This window comes from Mercenaria mercenaria, chromosome 11 (assembly GCF_021730395.1).
Source record: "Mercenaria mercenaria strain notata chromosome 11, MADL_Memer_1, whole genome shotgun sequence".
In the NCBI taxonomy this organism is placed as follows: domain Eukaryota; kingdom Metazoa; phylum Mollusca; class Bivalvia; order Venerida; family Veneridae; genus Mercenaria; species Mercenaria mercenaria.
The window spans coordinates 28,262,222-28,279,624 of record NC_069371.1 but is presented as its reverse complement, the minus strand read 5'-3'; the positions used below and the strand labels follow the sequence as shown (position 1 = coordinate 28,279,624).

At 35.9% G+C, this 17,403-nt stretch overlaps 1 protein-coding gene across 2 annotated transcripts in view; it reads left to right on the top strand.

Annotated features, from left to right (window-relative positions):
• Positions 1–7,318: 7,318 nt before the first annotated feature.
• LOC123532080 (ras-like GTP-binding protein RHO) overlaps positions 7,319–17,403 on the top strand; it is a 34,860-nt gene continuing 24,775 nt past the window's right edge. The window contains exons 1-3 of one of the 2 annotated variants that reach the window (XM_053518800.1): positions 7,319–7,601; positions 7,848–8,069; positions 15,001–15,091. In XM_053518800.1, the coding sequence (XP_053374775.1) occupies positions 7,914–8,069; positions 15,001–15,091 (247 nt within the window). In that variant the 5' untranslated portion in view covers positions 7,319–7,601; positions 7,848–7,913. Of the gene's footprint in view, positions 8,070–15,000; positions 15,092–17,403 lie in introns of both variants that reach the window. The other variant, XM_045313436.2, reaches the window with a different exon arrangement.

Sequence of the window (17,403 nt, the reverse complement as noted above, 5' to 3'; positions counted from 1 at the left end):
AGTTTGAGTCAGGTCCATCGATTAATGAGAAGTGTAAGTCTGGCCGATCAAGTTAATGAAAATGTAAGTCTGTCCAATCAGGTTAATGAGAAGTGTAAGTCTGTCCAATCAGGTTAATTGAAAGTGTAAGTCTGACCATCATGGTTAATGAGAAGTGTAAGTGTCGACCCATTGGGTTAAGAGAAGTGTAAGTCTGACCCATTAGGTTAATGAGAAGTGTAAATCTGGCCCATCAAATTAATTTGAAGGGTAAGTCTTGTCCATCATGGTAATGAGAAGTGTAAGTCTGGTCAAGGAAGTTAAAGAGAAGTGTAATTCTGGCCCATCAAGTTAATGAGAAGTGTAAGTCTGACCCATCAGGTTAGTTGGAAGTGTATGTTTGACCCATAAGGTTAATGAGAAGTGTAAGTCTGGTCCATCGAATTAATTAGAAGTGTAGCTCTGGCCTATCAAGTTAATGAAAAGTGTAAGTCTGTCCAATCAGGTTAATGAGAAGTGTAAGTCTGACCCATCAGGTTAATGAGAAGTGTAAGTCTGACAGATCAAGTTAATGAGAAGTGTAAGTCTGTCCAATCAGGTTAATGAGAAGTGTAAGTCTGTCCAATCAGGTTAATGAGAAGTGTAAGTCTGACCCATCAGGTTAATGAGAAGTGTAAGTCTGTCCCATCAGGTTAAGAGAAGTGTAAGTCTGACCCATCAGGTTAATGAGAAGTGTAAGTCTGTCCCATCAGGTTAATGAGAAGTGTAAGTCTGACCCATCAGGTTAATGAGAAGTGTAAGTCTGTCCCATCAGGTTAATGAGAAGTGTAAGTCTGGTCAAGCAAGTTAATGAGAAGTGTAAATCTGGCCCATCAAGTTAATGAGAAGTGTAAGTCTGGTCCATCAAGTTAATGAAAAGTGTAAGTCTGGCCCATCGAGTTAATGAGAAGTGTAAGTCTGGTCCATCAAGTTAATGAAAAGTGTAAGTCTGGCCCATCGAGTTAATGAGAAGTGTAAGTCTGGTCCATCAAGTTAATGAAAAGTGTAAGTCTGGCCCATCGAGTTCATGATAAGCGTAAGTCTGGCCCATCAAGTTAATGAGGAGCTAAGTCTGGCCCATAATGTTAATGAGAAGCGTAAGTCTGGCCCATCATGTAAATGAGAAGCGTGAACTGTCTGGGACATCAGGTTGATGAGAAATGAGAAAGTCTGGTCCAGCAAGTTAATGAAAAGTGTAAGTCTGGTCCAGCAAGTTAAACAGAAGTGTAATTCTGGCCCATCAAGTTCATGAGAAGGGTAAGCCTGGTCCATCAAGATAATAAGAAGTGTAAGCCTGGTCCATCGAGTTAATGAGAAGTGTAAGTCTGGTCCATCATGTTAATGAGAAGTGTAAGTCTGATCCATCAAGTTAATGAGAAGTGTAAATCTGGTCCATCAAGTTAATAAGAAGTATTAGTATGGTCCAGCAAGTTAACGAAAAGTGTAAGTCCGGTCCAGCAAGTTAAAGAGAAGTGTAATTCTGGCCCATCAAGTTCATCAGAAGCGTTAGTCTGGCCCATCAAGTTCATGAGGAGTGTAAGTCTGGCCCATCAAGTTAATGAGAAACGTAAGTCTGCCCCATCAAGTTAATATTAAGCGTGAACTGTCTGGTCCATCAATGAATGAAAAGTGTAAGTCTGGTCCAGCAAGTTAATGAGAAGTGTAATTCTGGCCGATCAAGTTAATGAGAAGTGTAAGCCTGGTCCATCAAGTTAATGAGAAGTATAATTCTGGTCCATCAAGTAAATGAGAAGTGTAAGTCTGGTCCAGCAAGTTAATGAAAAGTGTAAGTCTGGTCCAGCAAGTTAATGAGAAGTATAATTCTGGCCCATCAAGTTAATGAAAAGTGTAAGTCTGGTCCAGCAAGTTAATGAGAAGTGTAATTCTGGTCCATCAAGTTAATGAGAAGTATAATTCTGGTCCAGCAAGTAAATGAGAAGTGTAAGTCTGGTCCAGCAAGTTAATGAAAAGTGTAAGCCTGGTCCAGCAAGTTAATGAGAAGTGTAAGTCTGGTCCAGCAAGTTAATTAGAAGTGTAAGTCTGGTCCATCAAGTTAATGAGAAGTATAATTCTGACCCATCAAGTTAATGAGAAGTGTAAGCCTGGTCCATCAAGTTAATGAGAAGTGTAAGACTGGTCCAGCAAGTTAATGAGAAGTATAATTCTGGTCCATCAAGTAAATGAGAAGTGTAAGTCTGGTCCATCAAGTTAATGAAAAGTGTAAGTCTGGTCCAGCAAGTTAATGAGAAGTATAATTCTGACCCATCAAGTTATTGAAAAGTGTAAGCCTGGTCCAGCAAGTAAATGAGGAGTGTAAGTCTGGTCCAGCAAGTTAATAAGAAGTGTAAGTCTGGCCCATCAAGTTAATGAGAAGTGTAAGTCTGGTCCACCAAGTTAATGAGAAGTGTAAGTCTGGTCCATCAAGTGAATGAGAAGTGTAATTCTGGTCCATCAAGTGAATGAGAAGTGTAAGTCTGGTCCAGCAAGTAAATGAGAAGTGTAAGTCTGGTCCACCAAGTTAATGAGAAGTGTAAGTCTGGTCCACCAAGTTAATGAGAAGTGTAAGTCTGGTCCACCAAGTTAATGATAAGTGTACGTCTGGTCCATCAAGTGAATGAGAAGTGTATGTCTGGTCCAGTAAGTGAATGAGAAATTTAAGTCTGGTCCAGCAAGTTAATGAAAACTGTAAGTCTGGTCCAGCAAGTTAATGAGAATTTGTTTATAAACTTTGCAGCTGTTGCAGCTTCTACCAGCAGTTAAACAGAAACATTAACGGAAATTTAGGAATGTCCATGTCTATGGTAGGGAAATGTACGCCTGATACAGCACAAAAAGTGATAAAGAAACAAACGCATCTGCCATCATTTTTCACCCCAGATTACCATATCTACAAGTGAAAGTATCGTTTTAGTCATTAACTAAAAAATAAATTTAACCTAACGCCATAAGACAAAATTTATTGAAGCGTATACAGCGTCAATGAGACCGTCCCAGGGCGCGACCCATATTACGGCGTGATAGAGGCGCCTTTTCAAACAGAAAAACGGCTGCAATCGAGCCTTTGAAGGCCCGACTCAATGACTGAACCGCTAAATACCTTTATTCTGTTACTGGCTGTAGACACCAGGCAGAATATGCGACGCATACATTACAGCGTATAGAGCGTCAACGTGACCGTCCCGGGGCACCGACCGATATTACACGACGTCATAGCCTTCAACACAACAATGGCAATAAATTTTACCATCCCTAATGACATCTAAAATATGGCAACCGTACTTTATATGAATAAAGAAATCTGAAACATAGGGTTAATGCAAGTTAAAACCCCTATTATACCCAATTTTATGCCAGTAACCCATAACGATTCAATGGTTTGATACTAAAAAATCACATGTTTGGTGTTACCTGATTAAAAGAGCAAGAAACGAATTTTATCTATTTACTTTCATTATTAAATGTCACAAGTCCTTTGGCTCATGTAATTAGCCACCCGACTACCTATAAAATGACGTAAATATGCATTACTGTATCAATGATTACATCAAAACGGTTCCTAGGTCGTCATTCTCACGAATGATCTTGAAAACAGAATTTACATATTGCCGATTGAAACACATTGACGACGCAGCCGTATGCAGACATTTTCAACTACATGTATTTCCAAACTGTTTAGCGCAAAATTTGAGCATTTTGCGCGAATGATCTGTTATTTGCGCGTGCTAATGTTACATCAGAAATGAACCTTCACGGCTTTATTTCTTTATTTCTTTATTTTACTTAACTAGCCCAGCAAGATATTTTCAATACAAGGCATATAATATGCATGTGGGCACAAAAATAGAAATAGTTCAAAGATGGAAGGGAGACAACCTATAAACTACAGAAACAAAAATAATGACAAAGTATATTCCCCGTAGTACTAACTGTTATTTAGCTTAGAAATATGCAGTAGAGATGGAATCACACAGTATTCTCCCTTATACCGCTTGTGTGATCCGACTCCAAAAGTCTATTATAACTTATACGGATCTGGAGAATTTTGTATAGACTGGTTATATAACCGACGATTTACATAAGGAGTGATGGTAAGGAGTGATTCGATAATGTAATATACGCCTATCTACAGTGTCAGTCTAGAACTTTAACAGGCGGTGGGCAGTCGACAGTGACCGTCGCAGTCACATCAGGGCCTACGTCATAGTCAGGAGATAGTTTAATTTAATTAATGTTTGCAGCAAGTTATGACCAGAAACTACCCGGAGAACTCTTAGATCAAACAGAAACAAATCGTCCGGTTCATGAGGTGTTTCCCTGAACCCGAGGTATTGCTTATTATATACACACGTTCTGTCTGAACTACACCCTGTATTGAGCAGGGACATCGCCACAAGTAGAGCATATTGACATATTTTGCCTGTTAGCTATATGACCTATTGAGAAACTATATGATTTATTGAACAAGAGGTCATATTTACATTTTTTTCATCCGGGAAAATGTTAATACTTTAAAGTGGTTAGTGGCACAGAAGTCAAATGTTGCTCAGTTTCTAGAAGAGAATTTGTTAACCGCGAAATGTGTAAAACCCTCATGTACTCTTTCATTCTTTTTTATTAATTCAAAGGCCATATCTATGGAAATAAAATTCCGAATTGGCTGGTCATAAAAACATAAACTTGACCTAGATTTTCAGTAAAACCTCTTCTGTACCTGTAGGCCTAATTCTGAATTAAATGTTATTTTGTGTGCTTTTATACCGGTATAAACCTCACTAGCTAAAATAACCTTCAATCATTATATTTTCATTTTGCTGCAAAAATAAGTGGTTTGCTTTCCACGAGTACCAGAAAATTAAAAAGAGTGGGGAAATCGATCTTTTCAACACCTAAACAGAACAGCCAAAAAGGCTCCTCACGTTCAATCATCAGTGTCATTCGCCCTCCGATAAAAATACATTTCTTGGCTTTTATTCATTAAATTTTGATCTTAGCCGTCAAAAACCTTAAGGTTTAGCTATAATTTAACGTTCTTTTTCAAATTTTGGGGCCCAGTTCTGAAAAAAAAGATCCAACGACGCCATTTTGTTCAGTTCTTTGCGAATGACGTCAGATTGCACATGCAGTCTCCTACTGAAAGGGCCGTCTAGTGCTGTGTACGCGACAGTAGGCTTAACACTGTTGGTATGGTAATTGGTATGCTTGACATCAAATAATAATAATATTACAGTAATGCAACGGGGAAAAAAATCATTGATACATTCAAGGGCCATAATTTTGAAGACACTAACCGTTTAAACAAACAAATCTTCATACTTCCCCATCCCCCTACTTTACCATAAACACCCGCCCCTCCATAAACCTACTTTACCATAACCCCGCCCCCCCCCCCATAAACAAAGATCATACTTTCCAAAAACATTCGCAAAAATAAAAAGTCATACTTACCCACGAGGAGTAAAGCTTTAAAGTTTATCTATAATAATTCAGTCAGCGGAAAAATAAAGGTAACTTGAAATAATTAATAATTCCAAATGGGAGTTGTTCAGATTCGTAAAACAATAAAGTGAGTGAAATAATATGGGAAAGTTGTTCAGAAACCTGAAATGATTTATCACTATCAAACATTGGTATAATTTAAGGCATCGCCTTCTACTGCCAATTTTATCCGCGCCTAATATTATGTCAATGACAATGACAAAAACAACACATTATTTTTAAGAACGTTCTGTAAACAAATGAACTGAATTTCAACAGGCCGCAAACTTTTCAAGAACATTCAACTGTAACGTCCCAGTCATGATTACAGTATCCAACACCAAGTGAGTAGGTGAAGCAAGACTGCAAGGAATCTTCTAACCCCGTACATTTGCTCTCATCCAAGAAAACAGGCCCAGTACCAGCAATGACACCGACTAAAAAGTGTCAGGCTACCTGCAAATGTATTTTTATGACTATTGTCGATATAACCACTCTTTAAAATCTAAATTGGAAAAAAAAACATTAGCTAACGTAAAAGAAAAGGTACTGTACTCTAATTATTTTGGACCAGTTCAATACATTGATGTTACAAATGTTGTATCATGTATAATTTAGATATCTCGCTTTTAGCAACACTAAGTTTTAGCAGCATTGTTGTCAAAACCATCGTCTACACTGTGCCCCAAACTGCCATTTGGAGATACTTCAACACTTCCCCTTTGCGAACTATCTTTATCAGCAAAACATGTTCACAACACTTTAGCAACAGTAAACAAGTTATAAACAAAATAAATTTAAAAAATAGTGCAGTTCCAAGTCTACACGCCTCATAAACCTTTCGGAGCATGGAGTACATTCCATGTTAATTTACCATAGGTTTGCTAAAAGTAGCGAGGAGCGTTACATTTTTCATTACCGCTGTTGAGCAGACTCAAAGACCGAGTGTGGTAATAGTACGCTTAGTTACGTTCTATGCTTCCAAAGGATCTCCTCAAATATTTAATTAACTATCGCAACAGCAGTCTTAAGCCGTTTAATTAACTATCGCAACAGCAGTCTTAAGCCGTTTAATTAACTATCGCAACAGCAGTCTTAAGCCGTTTAATTAACTATCGCAACAGTAGGCTTAAGCCGTTTAATTAACTATCGCAACAGCAGGCTTAAACTCGTTGACTGAGTGCACAAGAGCAGATTTATACCTCGACTTTTCTGTGTCGTTACTGTGACCGCGATCTTAAAGTAATGAAGTGCATGGCTTGAGATTAAAGCATTACAAAATTCTGTTTATGTTAAACCAGCAAGAAGTTTTTTGTTTTATTTATTTGAACTCGTTTTGAATAGAATGTACGAGTGTATGGACAAGTAAAATAACAGCCAAGACAGCTACCCCTGTGTGTGAAATTAATTTCAACGTGCTGATAACGACAATTATGGTTACATAAACTTGAAATACTTTTGTTTCGAAGCGCTACTTTTTCAGCTTTTTTTTTCTGAAATAAACATTGCTTCGATCATGGGTCCGGTCTGACGACATGTCCGGTCACTCTAAACCGATTTAGTGTAGACTGACGGGATTGAAGCATTTCCTCTGGATTGTATGTATTTAAAATATACATAAATACGTTTTATCGGCTTTATATATATTAAATAGTTACAACCAAATCTTATCCCCACTTGGATTTGTATATTATCCGATGGTAGTAAAAATGTTCTTGAACGCTGGCAGCCTCGGCTGGAATGCAGCTTCGTGAATTTTATAAGCTTTGTATAATCTGAGAAATATAGTCACGTGATGCAAACTTCCCAAGAAAATAAATTATAAAAAGCTGGCTGAATATCAAAGTTTAGTGTTTATATTTGTAGGCTTACGCACAGAGATGTGTAACTGATATTTCTCTTTGTTATTCAAAAGAAAAATTATAAGTAAACAAACATTTATACAAATACTACGTAAATAAAATATAAGGAAAGGAAGTGGGTAAATTTGACACTTTGTTAAATTGCCCCAGGAGTGTTTCAATAAATAACTTGTAAAATTTTGTGTTACTTTTTGAGAGAAAAAAATTGACACTCTATCCAGAAGCTGTACAAAGCTGTAGATACAGGTAGATAATAATTTTACATTGATATTACACCAGGGAATTCGTTCGGAATCACTTAAACAACGAATATTGATCATATTTCAAGTTTGTGGAATTGCGTGAAACTTGCTAACGACACAGAAAACATGGGAAATATAAGTGCTAATATATAAATCATACGTTCCTATTGGACTATAACACAAAGAACTCTTTTTGTATATTTTCTGATCTGTTAAACTAAGAACTGTTTTGTTTTTTTTTTTACCGAAGGGACTGAAAAAAGCTAAGGAGAAGATTGTTTGGTTATAACACTATAAGGAAAGACGATAACAAATTATGGGTGAGCTGAAAACCCCGGATTCGACTCCCCCGTTAAACGTTATGACCGGAAATGGCCCCACGATTGTTAGATCTAAACTGGTTTTGGTTGGAGATTGTGCATGTGGGAAAACTTCCCTCATCAAAAGTTACATAAGTGGAAATTTTCTTCATGTAAGTTAATTTACATACTATCGTTTGTTTTTGTCAAATATTTTAAATTGAAACTAATAACAACTGTCAAACCTGTCTGCAAAGATCACCCTTGGGAAATGAAAAAATGGTCTTTGTTGACAGGTACGTGGTCTCCCAATACAGTTATTTTTTCATATTTCATGGTCAAGTGGGAAGAGAAAAACAGTGGTCTTTATAGACAGGTTTTATAATACTGGCTTTTATCTGAAGCTGGCTATTAGCGCATGTTTAACTAGTTTAAAGCAGCATGCTCCAGATCGTTCGACAACAAAAAAAAATATTTTTTTCGATATCTTAGATATCGGTCTGGGGTTCGATTCCCGACGCGGTCATCTTTTTTTCTTGATTTGGAACTTTTAAAATATGTTAGAAACAAAAATTGATATTCAAATGTACATAATATGATCAAACTTCAATTTGAAAGAAAGATTATTTTAGCCAAATCTGCAGGCATGCTGCTTTAAAGAAATATAAAATCCCATTTGTTTTTGTTGGATTTAAAGTCACACGGACATACGTGAAATTCCAGCTAGAGGAAGATATAAGGTGCCTCTCTGGGGATTATTTCACCAGGATAGAACCACGGGCATTCCGCATATGAACTGGTTCCTCACATGGCAGAATTCTTCATCCTTAGTATAGTTTCGAAGTCACATCGGTGAGAGACAAGTGATTCGAAATCAGTAGTTCGCTTTCCATATGAGCCGTGCCATGAGAAAATCAACATAGTGGGTTTGCGACCAGCAAGGATCCAGACCAGCCTGCGCATCCGCGCAGTCTGGTCAGGATCCATGCTGTTCGCTATCAAAGCCTATTGCAATTAGAGAAACCGTTAGCGAACAGCATGGATCCTGACCAGACTGCGCGGATGCGCAGGCTGGTCTGGATCCTTGCTGGTCGCAAACTCACTATGTTGATTTTCTCATGGCACGGCTCATATGTTATCCTTCACGGCTTATGTTACACTTTTCCTTTAGAACTATAATACGTTTTATATACAATTTATATAGAAAAGGAATAGGTCTGTCTGTCTTTAAATAAATAAAACAACCACTTAAAGATCATCTACAATCTAGCTTAAAGATTATCCTTCTCCTTTAAAACCTATAAGCTCATTACATCACATAGTATCTTTGGTGCAGACGAATTTTAAAGTAGCTAAACATAAAAGTTTTTGTAAAATCAAGATTATGCTCATCCTTAAAAACCTATAAATCAGTGAATGTTGTACCATATATAACATGAAATAATATATACCTCAACACTTGGATAGAACAAAAAAGTTCGGATTCGGAGCGTTGTCGGATAAGGGTTTCTATTTTTTGGACAAAAGAGCCAAGTTTAACATATTTCGGCATCATTACTATGGAAGGTTGGTCCACCGCGCTAATTGCCAAATGTTATAACTCAATGTCAGTTGCTGATTGCTAAATGCTTTTGGTAAAATAGCGACTTATATAGGTACTGTTAATTGCTAAATGTAGTTAGTTCAGTCTGGTATTACATCGAGAAAACTAGCGTAATTGTCCGCGCAAATCACGTGACCGTGGTAGATCTACTTGGCATGTATGCTGCAATCGTTAAACGCATAACATATAATGCAAGTATTCAATCTGCTTTGCTGTAAACGATCCGTCAAATTCTTTAACTGTACTCAGAATACTTTTTAAATAATTTTACAGGTGCTCGCCATAACGACAGAAAAAGAGTAAAATAAGCACGACTGTATGATTACTGAAATGAGAACTTTGTACAACAAAATTAAAAAACAATTAAAAAATGAGATAGAAGTCGACTGAATTTCAGTCCAGTTTATACGTAACAGTAGTGTCTACTGTACCGATGAGGGGACGTAATATTGTGTTAGGAGTTTAGAATCCTAAGTGATTCACAATAAAATATAACTGTATATGATTCAGACTATACGAAACTTTTAACTTGTAGTAGCTTATATATATTATCTTTTGAACAGATAAGTAGTGTTGCTTGTTTTCTTTATAGATCTATAAAATATGAATGTATGCAAACGGCATTTAGCACGGTGTATAGTCTAGGCTGTTTTGTGAACCCAAGTTCATTCCGGGCGTTCATAAAAGAACATGTAAATGGAATAAAAAAAAGAGATAGAGATTTCCAAACAAAATAATGTTGTTTATAAAATAGATATTGTCAAATTTATTAGTTCCTGTCGCACTACTGCATTCAGAAAAAGCCTGAATAACAGCACGGACCAGTCACTATTATCTGGCACCGATACGTGTAGGCTATCAGTGACGTAGTAATGGTACGATTGTTTTTCAGTTGTTGACTTTTTTCAAGCTCTAAGGGATGCGTGACATGACATACAACATGTTGTACAAAATTATAAACAAGAGAAAATTTACTATTTAAAAATACCTCGACATAGTGGTTGCTGGCTAGAGCAACATATTTGAACTATTTCGGTCCATGCTCTTGGGTCTATTGAGAGGTGAAAGACCATTACTAGCATATATTTCCCAAAAAGTTGAAAGTTACATTTATAGATTTAAGAGATATTGATCTTCAACGCATTTTAGTTAAAGCAGCTGGCAATTAGCATTCATCATTTGTCAATTAGCATTCATCATTTGTCAATTAGCATTCGTCATTCATCATTTGTCAATTAGCATTCATCATAAAAATTTGGCAATTAGCATTCATTTGTCAAAAAGCATTCATCATAAAAATTTGGCAATTAGCATTCATCATTTGTTAATAAGCATTCATCATAAAAATTTGGCAATTAGCATTCATCATTCATCATTTTACTATTAGCATTTTCACCGTTTGGTAATTAGCATGAAACATTTTAGAAAACGCTTTTGGTATTAGCATTAAGTATTGAATTTAGAATTTGACATTTAGTATTAAGTAAAAGTATAACTGTGTATAAAATATCATTTCTTATTAAAGTCCATCTGAACAAAAAGATTTCTATCTTTCCTTAAATTACTTTTTTGTTGCATTTCAGACTCTGAGTAAAGCCAGAATTACAGCCCTCTAAAGATGGTTTTCATATCAAGTTCCGACTGTAAACAAGTTTTCAATGTCATCAATCACAACCTTCATGTACACTTTTGTGCCTTTGATTTTTAATCATGATTCTAAGCCATCATGCAAAAGGAAATCCGTTGAAATTCCTGTCTTCTTATTTACAAATATGCCCTTTACTTTTAAAGTGTTTCAAATATCATCGTCAGAAGATGTGTGCGATGGACTATTTTTATACCTATTGAAACACTTAACAAATTCAACCGCCAAAATGATAGTAACTTAATTGTGTCTTATACATATACTGAATACCGTTAAGTCATGTAATTCCCTAGCAAAAAAAATCTAAAAGCTATAATACATGTAAAGATAGTTTACAGACATTAAACTCAGAAAGAAAAAAGGTTACCTTAATTTTCAGAATGTCAATATCTAATGTTTAAATGGGAAGTGATTTTAGTTGCTTTTAGTCGAAGTGGTATGAATATATTTACAGGTTGTCTTTAACACAGGTTTTACTGTATATTACCTGAACAAGCACATACTAACTGCATAGTGGACACCTGTTTACTTGGGAACCAATTTAGGCTGGTAGAAGATATTACGGTCATTCATACACTTTTTGCCAGTCCTCCATGCAAGTGGTCTTAATAGCGGAACTTTACTGTAGTAAATTAATGTACTCTGGCAACTGACATAGGATTTCAGTTCTACAAACAGTTTCTTCGACTTAAATAAACATTGTTTACTGCTTCGAGTGGCTTATTAGCCTCTGAGTTCCTTTAATCCATGTCTGGCACTTAATTCTCCTAAATCTCCGGGATGGAACGAATATAAATCATGTTTTAATCATTTCATGATAAGCCCACCTGATTTATATCTTTATCCCCCGAAGAGTTCAAAGACCATTTCCAAAACGATTTTGCAGATACTGTAAAAAATCGAGTTGTTATAACGCTCTAAGATTACGAAAGGTTGTCTTGCCTCGATGAAAATACGTGTTTGTAGACCGATACAAAATGTATGATAGCTACGAAGATGCGTAAAAAAGTGTAGCATCCGACTAACAGTCAGAAGTTCTAGCGTACCAGACCAAAAGGTCGCGAGTTCGATAACATAGCAGAAAAATCACACTAAACTCATGTAAAATGAACGGACTGTAATCAGGTGTTCAAGTCAGACAAATGGCTTCGAATCTTGTTAGGGATTAATTAAATAAGATATTCCGTTTTAGAAGTTTTAAATAGTTTATTAGTTAATGAAAGCATTAACGTTATCACCAGACAAGTGGTTCTTTCGAGCAATACAAACCTTACAAGCAGAAATTGGTATCCCTTAAATTTGTTAAATGGCTGCAAGTGTTATCAACAATTCATTTTTGTAAGGTATTTTGATCTTCTTCCTATATACAGTCTTCCCCTTTTCATGTGCCACATTTTTAGAACTAAACTTTAGACTATTCATTGTTGGACCTTTACGCAAACTCCCGATTCTGTCAATTCTAATGAATGCAAAAATCGTGTAAATTGTGTTTTAAAACGTCGAAAGTTTCGTTGGCACAAAAGTACAAGGCAATATTTGTGTAAAAAGCAACAGCAACAAAACACGTTGGCATCTCTTTTGTGAAAATAGTAATAAACGTACACCGGGGGGAATCTCAACCAATCTCGCCTTGATAATTTATCTTAGATAACGACAAGTAAAATCTCAAAGTTTGCAGGTTTTTTTTCCCGCTTTGTTTTGTTTCACAGAAACCGTAGCTTATAAAACAGTATGTCTAGACATGTTTCTGATTCTCTCGGAAATATCTTAACTGAAGTGTTTTATAACGCTTTTGAATTAATAAATGCCGCAAGTAGTCGCAATAATATAAATTGAGAATATCAGTATCATCTTCTGCTGATATTCTAGTAATTTCGCGCCAAAAATGTCGGCTGATGTATGATGGCGTTATGTTTACTATGTTTTGATTTTTTTTCAGTTAACCTTCTGTACAGATAAACAGCTACTTGAATTATCAAACGCATTTTAAGAATGTTATTTTTTACCTTCTCGACAATCGGCGCAAAAAGTGCATGTCGCCGAATTGGGAATCATTTAGTTCTTTTAAACAAAATTCTAAAATTTCGGACATGGACACTTGAAATCTGGACACACCACCATCTCCTTCACCTACCGCAACAGTCACAGTAAAATGTAAAATAAAATATTGATTAACAGTTGGAGACGGTGGAGAAAAGTTGGTGGAGATCCTGACCCAATAGTGCCATAGAAACACCTTTACTATATTCACGCCATAGTTAACCTATCCCACGTGGACATTCAAAACTGTTCTATAAAGATCGTGTTTGAAAGAGAGTTTAAATCTGAAGAAAAAAAAACATTTCGGGACAGGAGATCTTTGTTAACACGAGTCATTAAACACGGGATTAATCAAGAAGACGAAAAGAAAAAACATTTTGGGGACCTTTAATGGTTGTTGCAGCTTTTCTCCATTTAAGGTAAAAATGTTTATAGGTAAAAAGTACTAAAACCGGATAAAATTTAACTTGTGGTTTAGCGCCGAAACCTCATTATACTATTGATTTTTAGAAAATCCGAGTAAACAGTAGAACACACGTTCCCAAACCTCCGTAAACCGGGAAGTCTTCCTAAAGAGTTCTGTACATGCCTTACTATAGTAAAGAAATAGAGGAAAGGTCAATAAAAATTACATTATAGTGGAACAACCTTACAGAAGTTTTAATAATGTATGCTACATAATTAATTTTTCAAACAAATCGCAAATGATAGGATTAAACATAACATAACTGCTTAATGCCTTTTAAATGATATAATGTTATATATGAATGACCTATTCGATGTAGAAATTTTAGGATCGTGGTGCCCAACACTCACGTCGGTCCGATTAGTTAACAAGGAACAGAAATATAAATCTAGTCATTAGCCAAAGAGTCTGTGTGGTTGTTTTGATGATATAGGCACGGAAGGCAGGTGTGCGAACATCAAAGGCCGAACAGGCTCTCATTTGAGCTCACCAGGTTATTAAGTGTGGAACAGTTACTTTTTGAATCATTGTCGATTCTAAATCAAATTTTTTATGATTTTCCCGCTGACGTCATTCGGGTGTGTTTAGCCAATTAGTCCGGGTAAAATTTAAAGAGTTGTCCAAAATAAATACATCTGCAGCTGTTCGAGAAATACACGGACCATCAGTAGAAATAAATTCAAACATTATGTCCGACACTCATTTCAAATCAGCATTTTATTTATGTTTCAAGTTATCCTTGCAGAACCGTTTATTCTCCACATTTTCTTGGAATGAATACAGATTCAGTGATTTATATAAGTGTGATAAAATGTTTATCACACCAAATCGGAAAATATCACTAAACTTCAGTCGAATCTCAAAACTCTACTGGCATCCCATTGGTTGATTACCAGTATTAAGATTAACCTATGGCAAGGCGTGTTTTTTGTGTGTGTTTTTTTTTTTTTTTTTTTGGGGGGGGGGGGGGGGGGGTTGACACTGGTTTCCAAACTCAGTTTCATAACGTCGAATCCTAGCCACAAAATTATAAAACCAGTCCTACAAGTACTCTCGTCATTGGTCAGTTTCAGAACGGAACCCAGGATGAACAAGTCAAGCAGGAACTAACGGTTTAGACTGGCTCCAAAAATTTTATTTGATAACATTGAACACTGGCTGGTGATATCTATTTCTGATCACAGTTTTGAAACTGACCAAGGGTAAAGTTGCATTCCTAGAATGGCGCTAAAACGTGTATGGTCCGCCGACACTGCTTGGTAGAGCTAACTAAATGAAAGTGGTTGCGTTACTCGATAGAAAGAAAATCGGTCTTTACAATTACAACCTATATATGTTTCTTTCTTTCAGGATTATACGCCGACTGGATTCGATACATATACAACAGTTTACAATGTGACAGACACGTACACAATCAAGCTGTCATTATGGGACACCTCAGGTAGGTGGTACCTTAGAATTATTTTACAAACCATTAATTTGAGGAGTTAAGTAATGCGCAAGATATACTTTCTCATGCGCAAGATATACTAACTAATGCGCAAGATTTACTATCTAATGCTCAAGATATACTTACTTATGCGCAATGCGCAAGATATACTATCTCGTGCGCAACATACACTATCTAATGGGCAAGATATACTCATACACAGGATATTAAAATATACTATCTAATGCGCAAGACATACTATCTCATACACAGGATATTAAGATATACTATCTGATGCGCAAGATAAACCCTCTTATCCACAAGATATACATTGTACTTACTAATGCGCAAGATATGCTATCTAATATACAAGATATACCCTGTAATCCGCAAGATATACTATCCCATACACAAGGTATACGATATACTTTCTCATACACAAGATATACTTACTAATGCGCAAGATACTTACTAATACGCATATATACTTTTTCATGCACATGCTATACTATCTCATGCGAAAGTATGAGCAAGCATAACTGGGTGGAGTGTGATAACTAAAATCCAATTATATATATACAGTGACAAACTGGTAGTTAGATCAAAATAAGGGTACAGGTTTGATAGCATAAACTCCCAAATCATTTCGTAAATAAAGAGAGTGCATGACGTCATATGAGAATTTGAAGAAAAAACAAATCACTGAAATGCACATCTTCATCTACATACTTAACAACGATATGCTTTTAATTGAATTCATAATCCCATCTAAACATTTATAACATTTGAACAAAGACCTTCGTACAGTTTCATATGAAATACTTGAGATTTTCTTCAAGGCATTTCTTCTGCATTCTGTTTTAAATATCTAACAAATGCAAGCATTTTTATAAAATTCAGTTTTGCTTCATATCTTAACAGTTGGAAGCACTTAGACATGAATTTATTTTCTCGTTTTTGTAAATCGTAAAATATAAGTTTTTGTTTCTGTTTCAAAAGTACTTTTCTGTAGAACTGACCGACTTTATTCACATGTGAGACTAGAAGCGCCTATTCCAAACATTTTAATTGCTGAATCGTTTAAATCACATTTTACCTGGGCGGTAACGAAGATTAAAATCATAAAATATGGGCTTTTTACAGACCAGAGTTAAAGGTTATAATGTGGATGAATTTGGAAACCAGTCTCAAAATGCCAGCTTCTGAGCTCAATTTTGACTGCTTTCTGAGAATGGCATAATCTTTACGATTTACAAAATAGAAGTCATTCTCGTAGTCTTTAAAGATCGGGGTATCTAAAGTGACACACCTCGAGATTTATCAGATTTTAAACTTCTATTAAATTGTGTTTTTGAAGATAAAAAGAAGTTAACTCAACATTTTGGTGAATTAATTTATGGAAACACTAAATACTAGTACACAGTTTGGATCGGATCAAAATATGATGTAAAAGTAGGTATTACTAAAGCTGTCTCGGTAGTTCGAAAAATACTGATGTAATTAAGTAGTACCAATTTATGATTTTTGTCCATTTCAGACCTTTTGGTATTGTGGTGTATTTCCAGGCTTAAATGAGTCCTCCAGGAGCGGAGATAATCCACTTACTCTCTGCTGTTTGAATCAGTTGCTTTGATTTGAAAATACCCCAAACACTGCAAAACCGGAAACACTTTTTAACTTGAATCCCTCTTAAGCGTAATATAGCCTGCTTTCCATGTGCAAGTAGTTACTTATTTGTTACAGCACATAAATTCGTGAGTGTTTTATTGGCATACTTAAAATTCTTTGATCAGCTTTAATTTTAATTTTATTGCGCTTCTCTCCTTAGAAATGATTAATTATTTACACAGGAAATGATGGAGTATTAACTAGTCTGTAGCCTGCATTTTCAGGTATGCAGCCACTAAAAATCCGAACTACATGCATAATGGCGGACTCATATTGTTTCGCTTTTATGAACAAAATCCTTTAGTTCCAGAACCAGTTCTCGCTGACTCCACATTAGATATGTATGTTTGACATTTTGGTAGTATTTCCATCTTCAGATTATTACAATTCAGACTTTGGTCAAACACCACAAATACAATAACATGACTCTCAGATATTTTTTGACTCTCAAATTTTTTTTCTTTTCTTCAAGTGAGCGGAAGTTTGTAGAACATGACGTACTGGTCGGTGTCTGTTCGAAATTTTAATCCTCACCTAATGGACTGTTCCATCATACACTTTGGACAGTGCCATTAACTGTTAAAGGGGTGCTTATCAAAAAGATACTGGCTGCTTATCAAAAAGATACTGGCTGAATAGCGAACAGTGCAGATCAC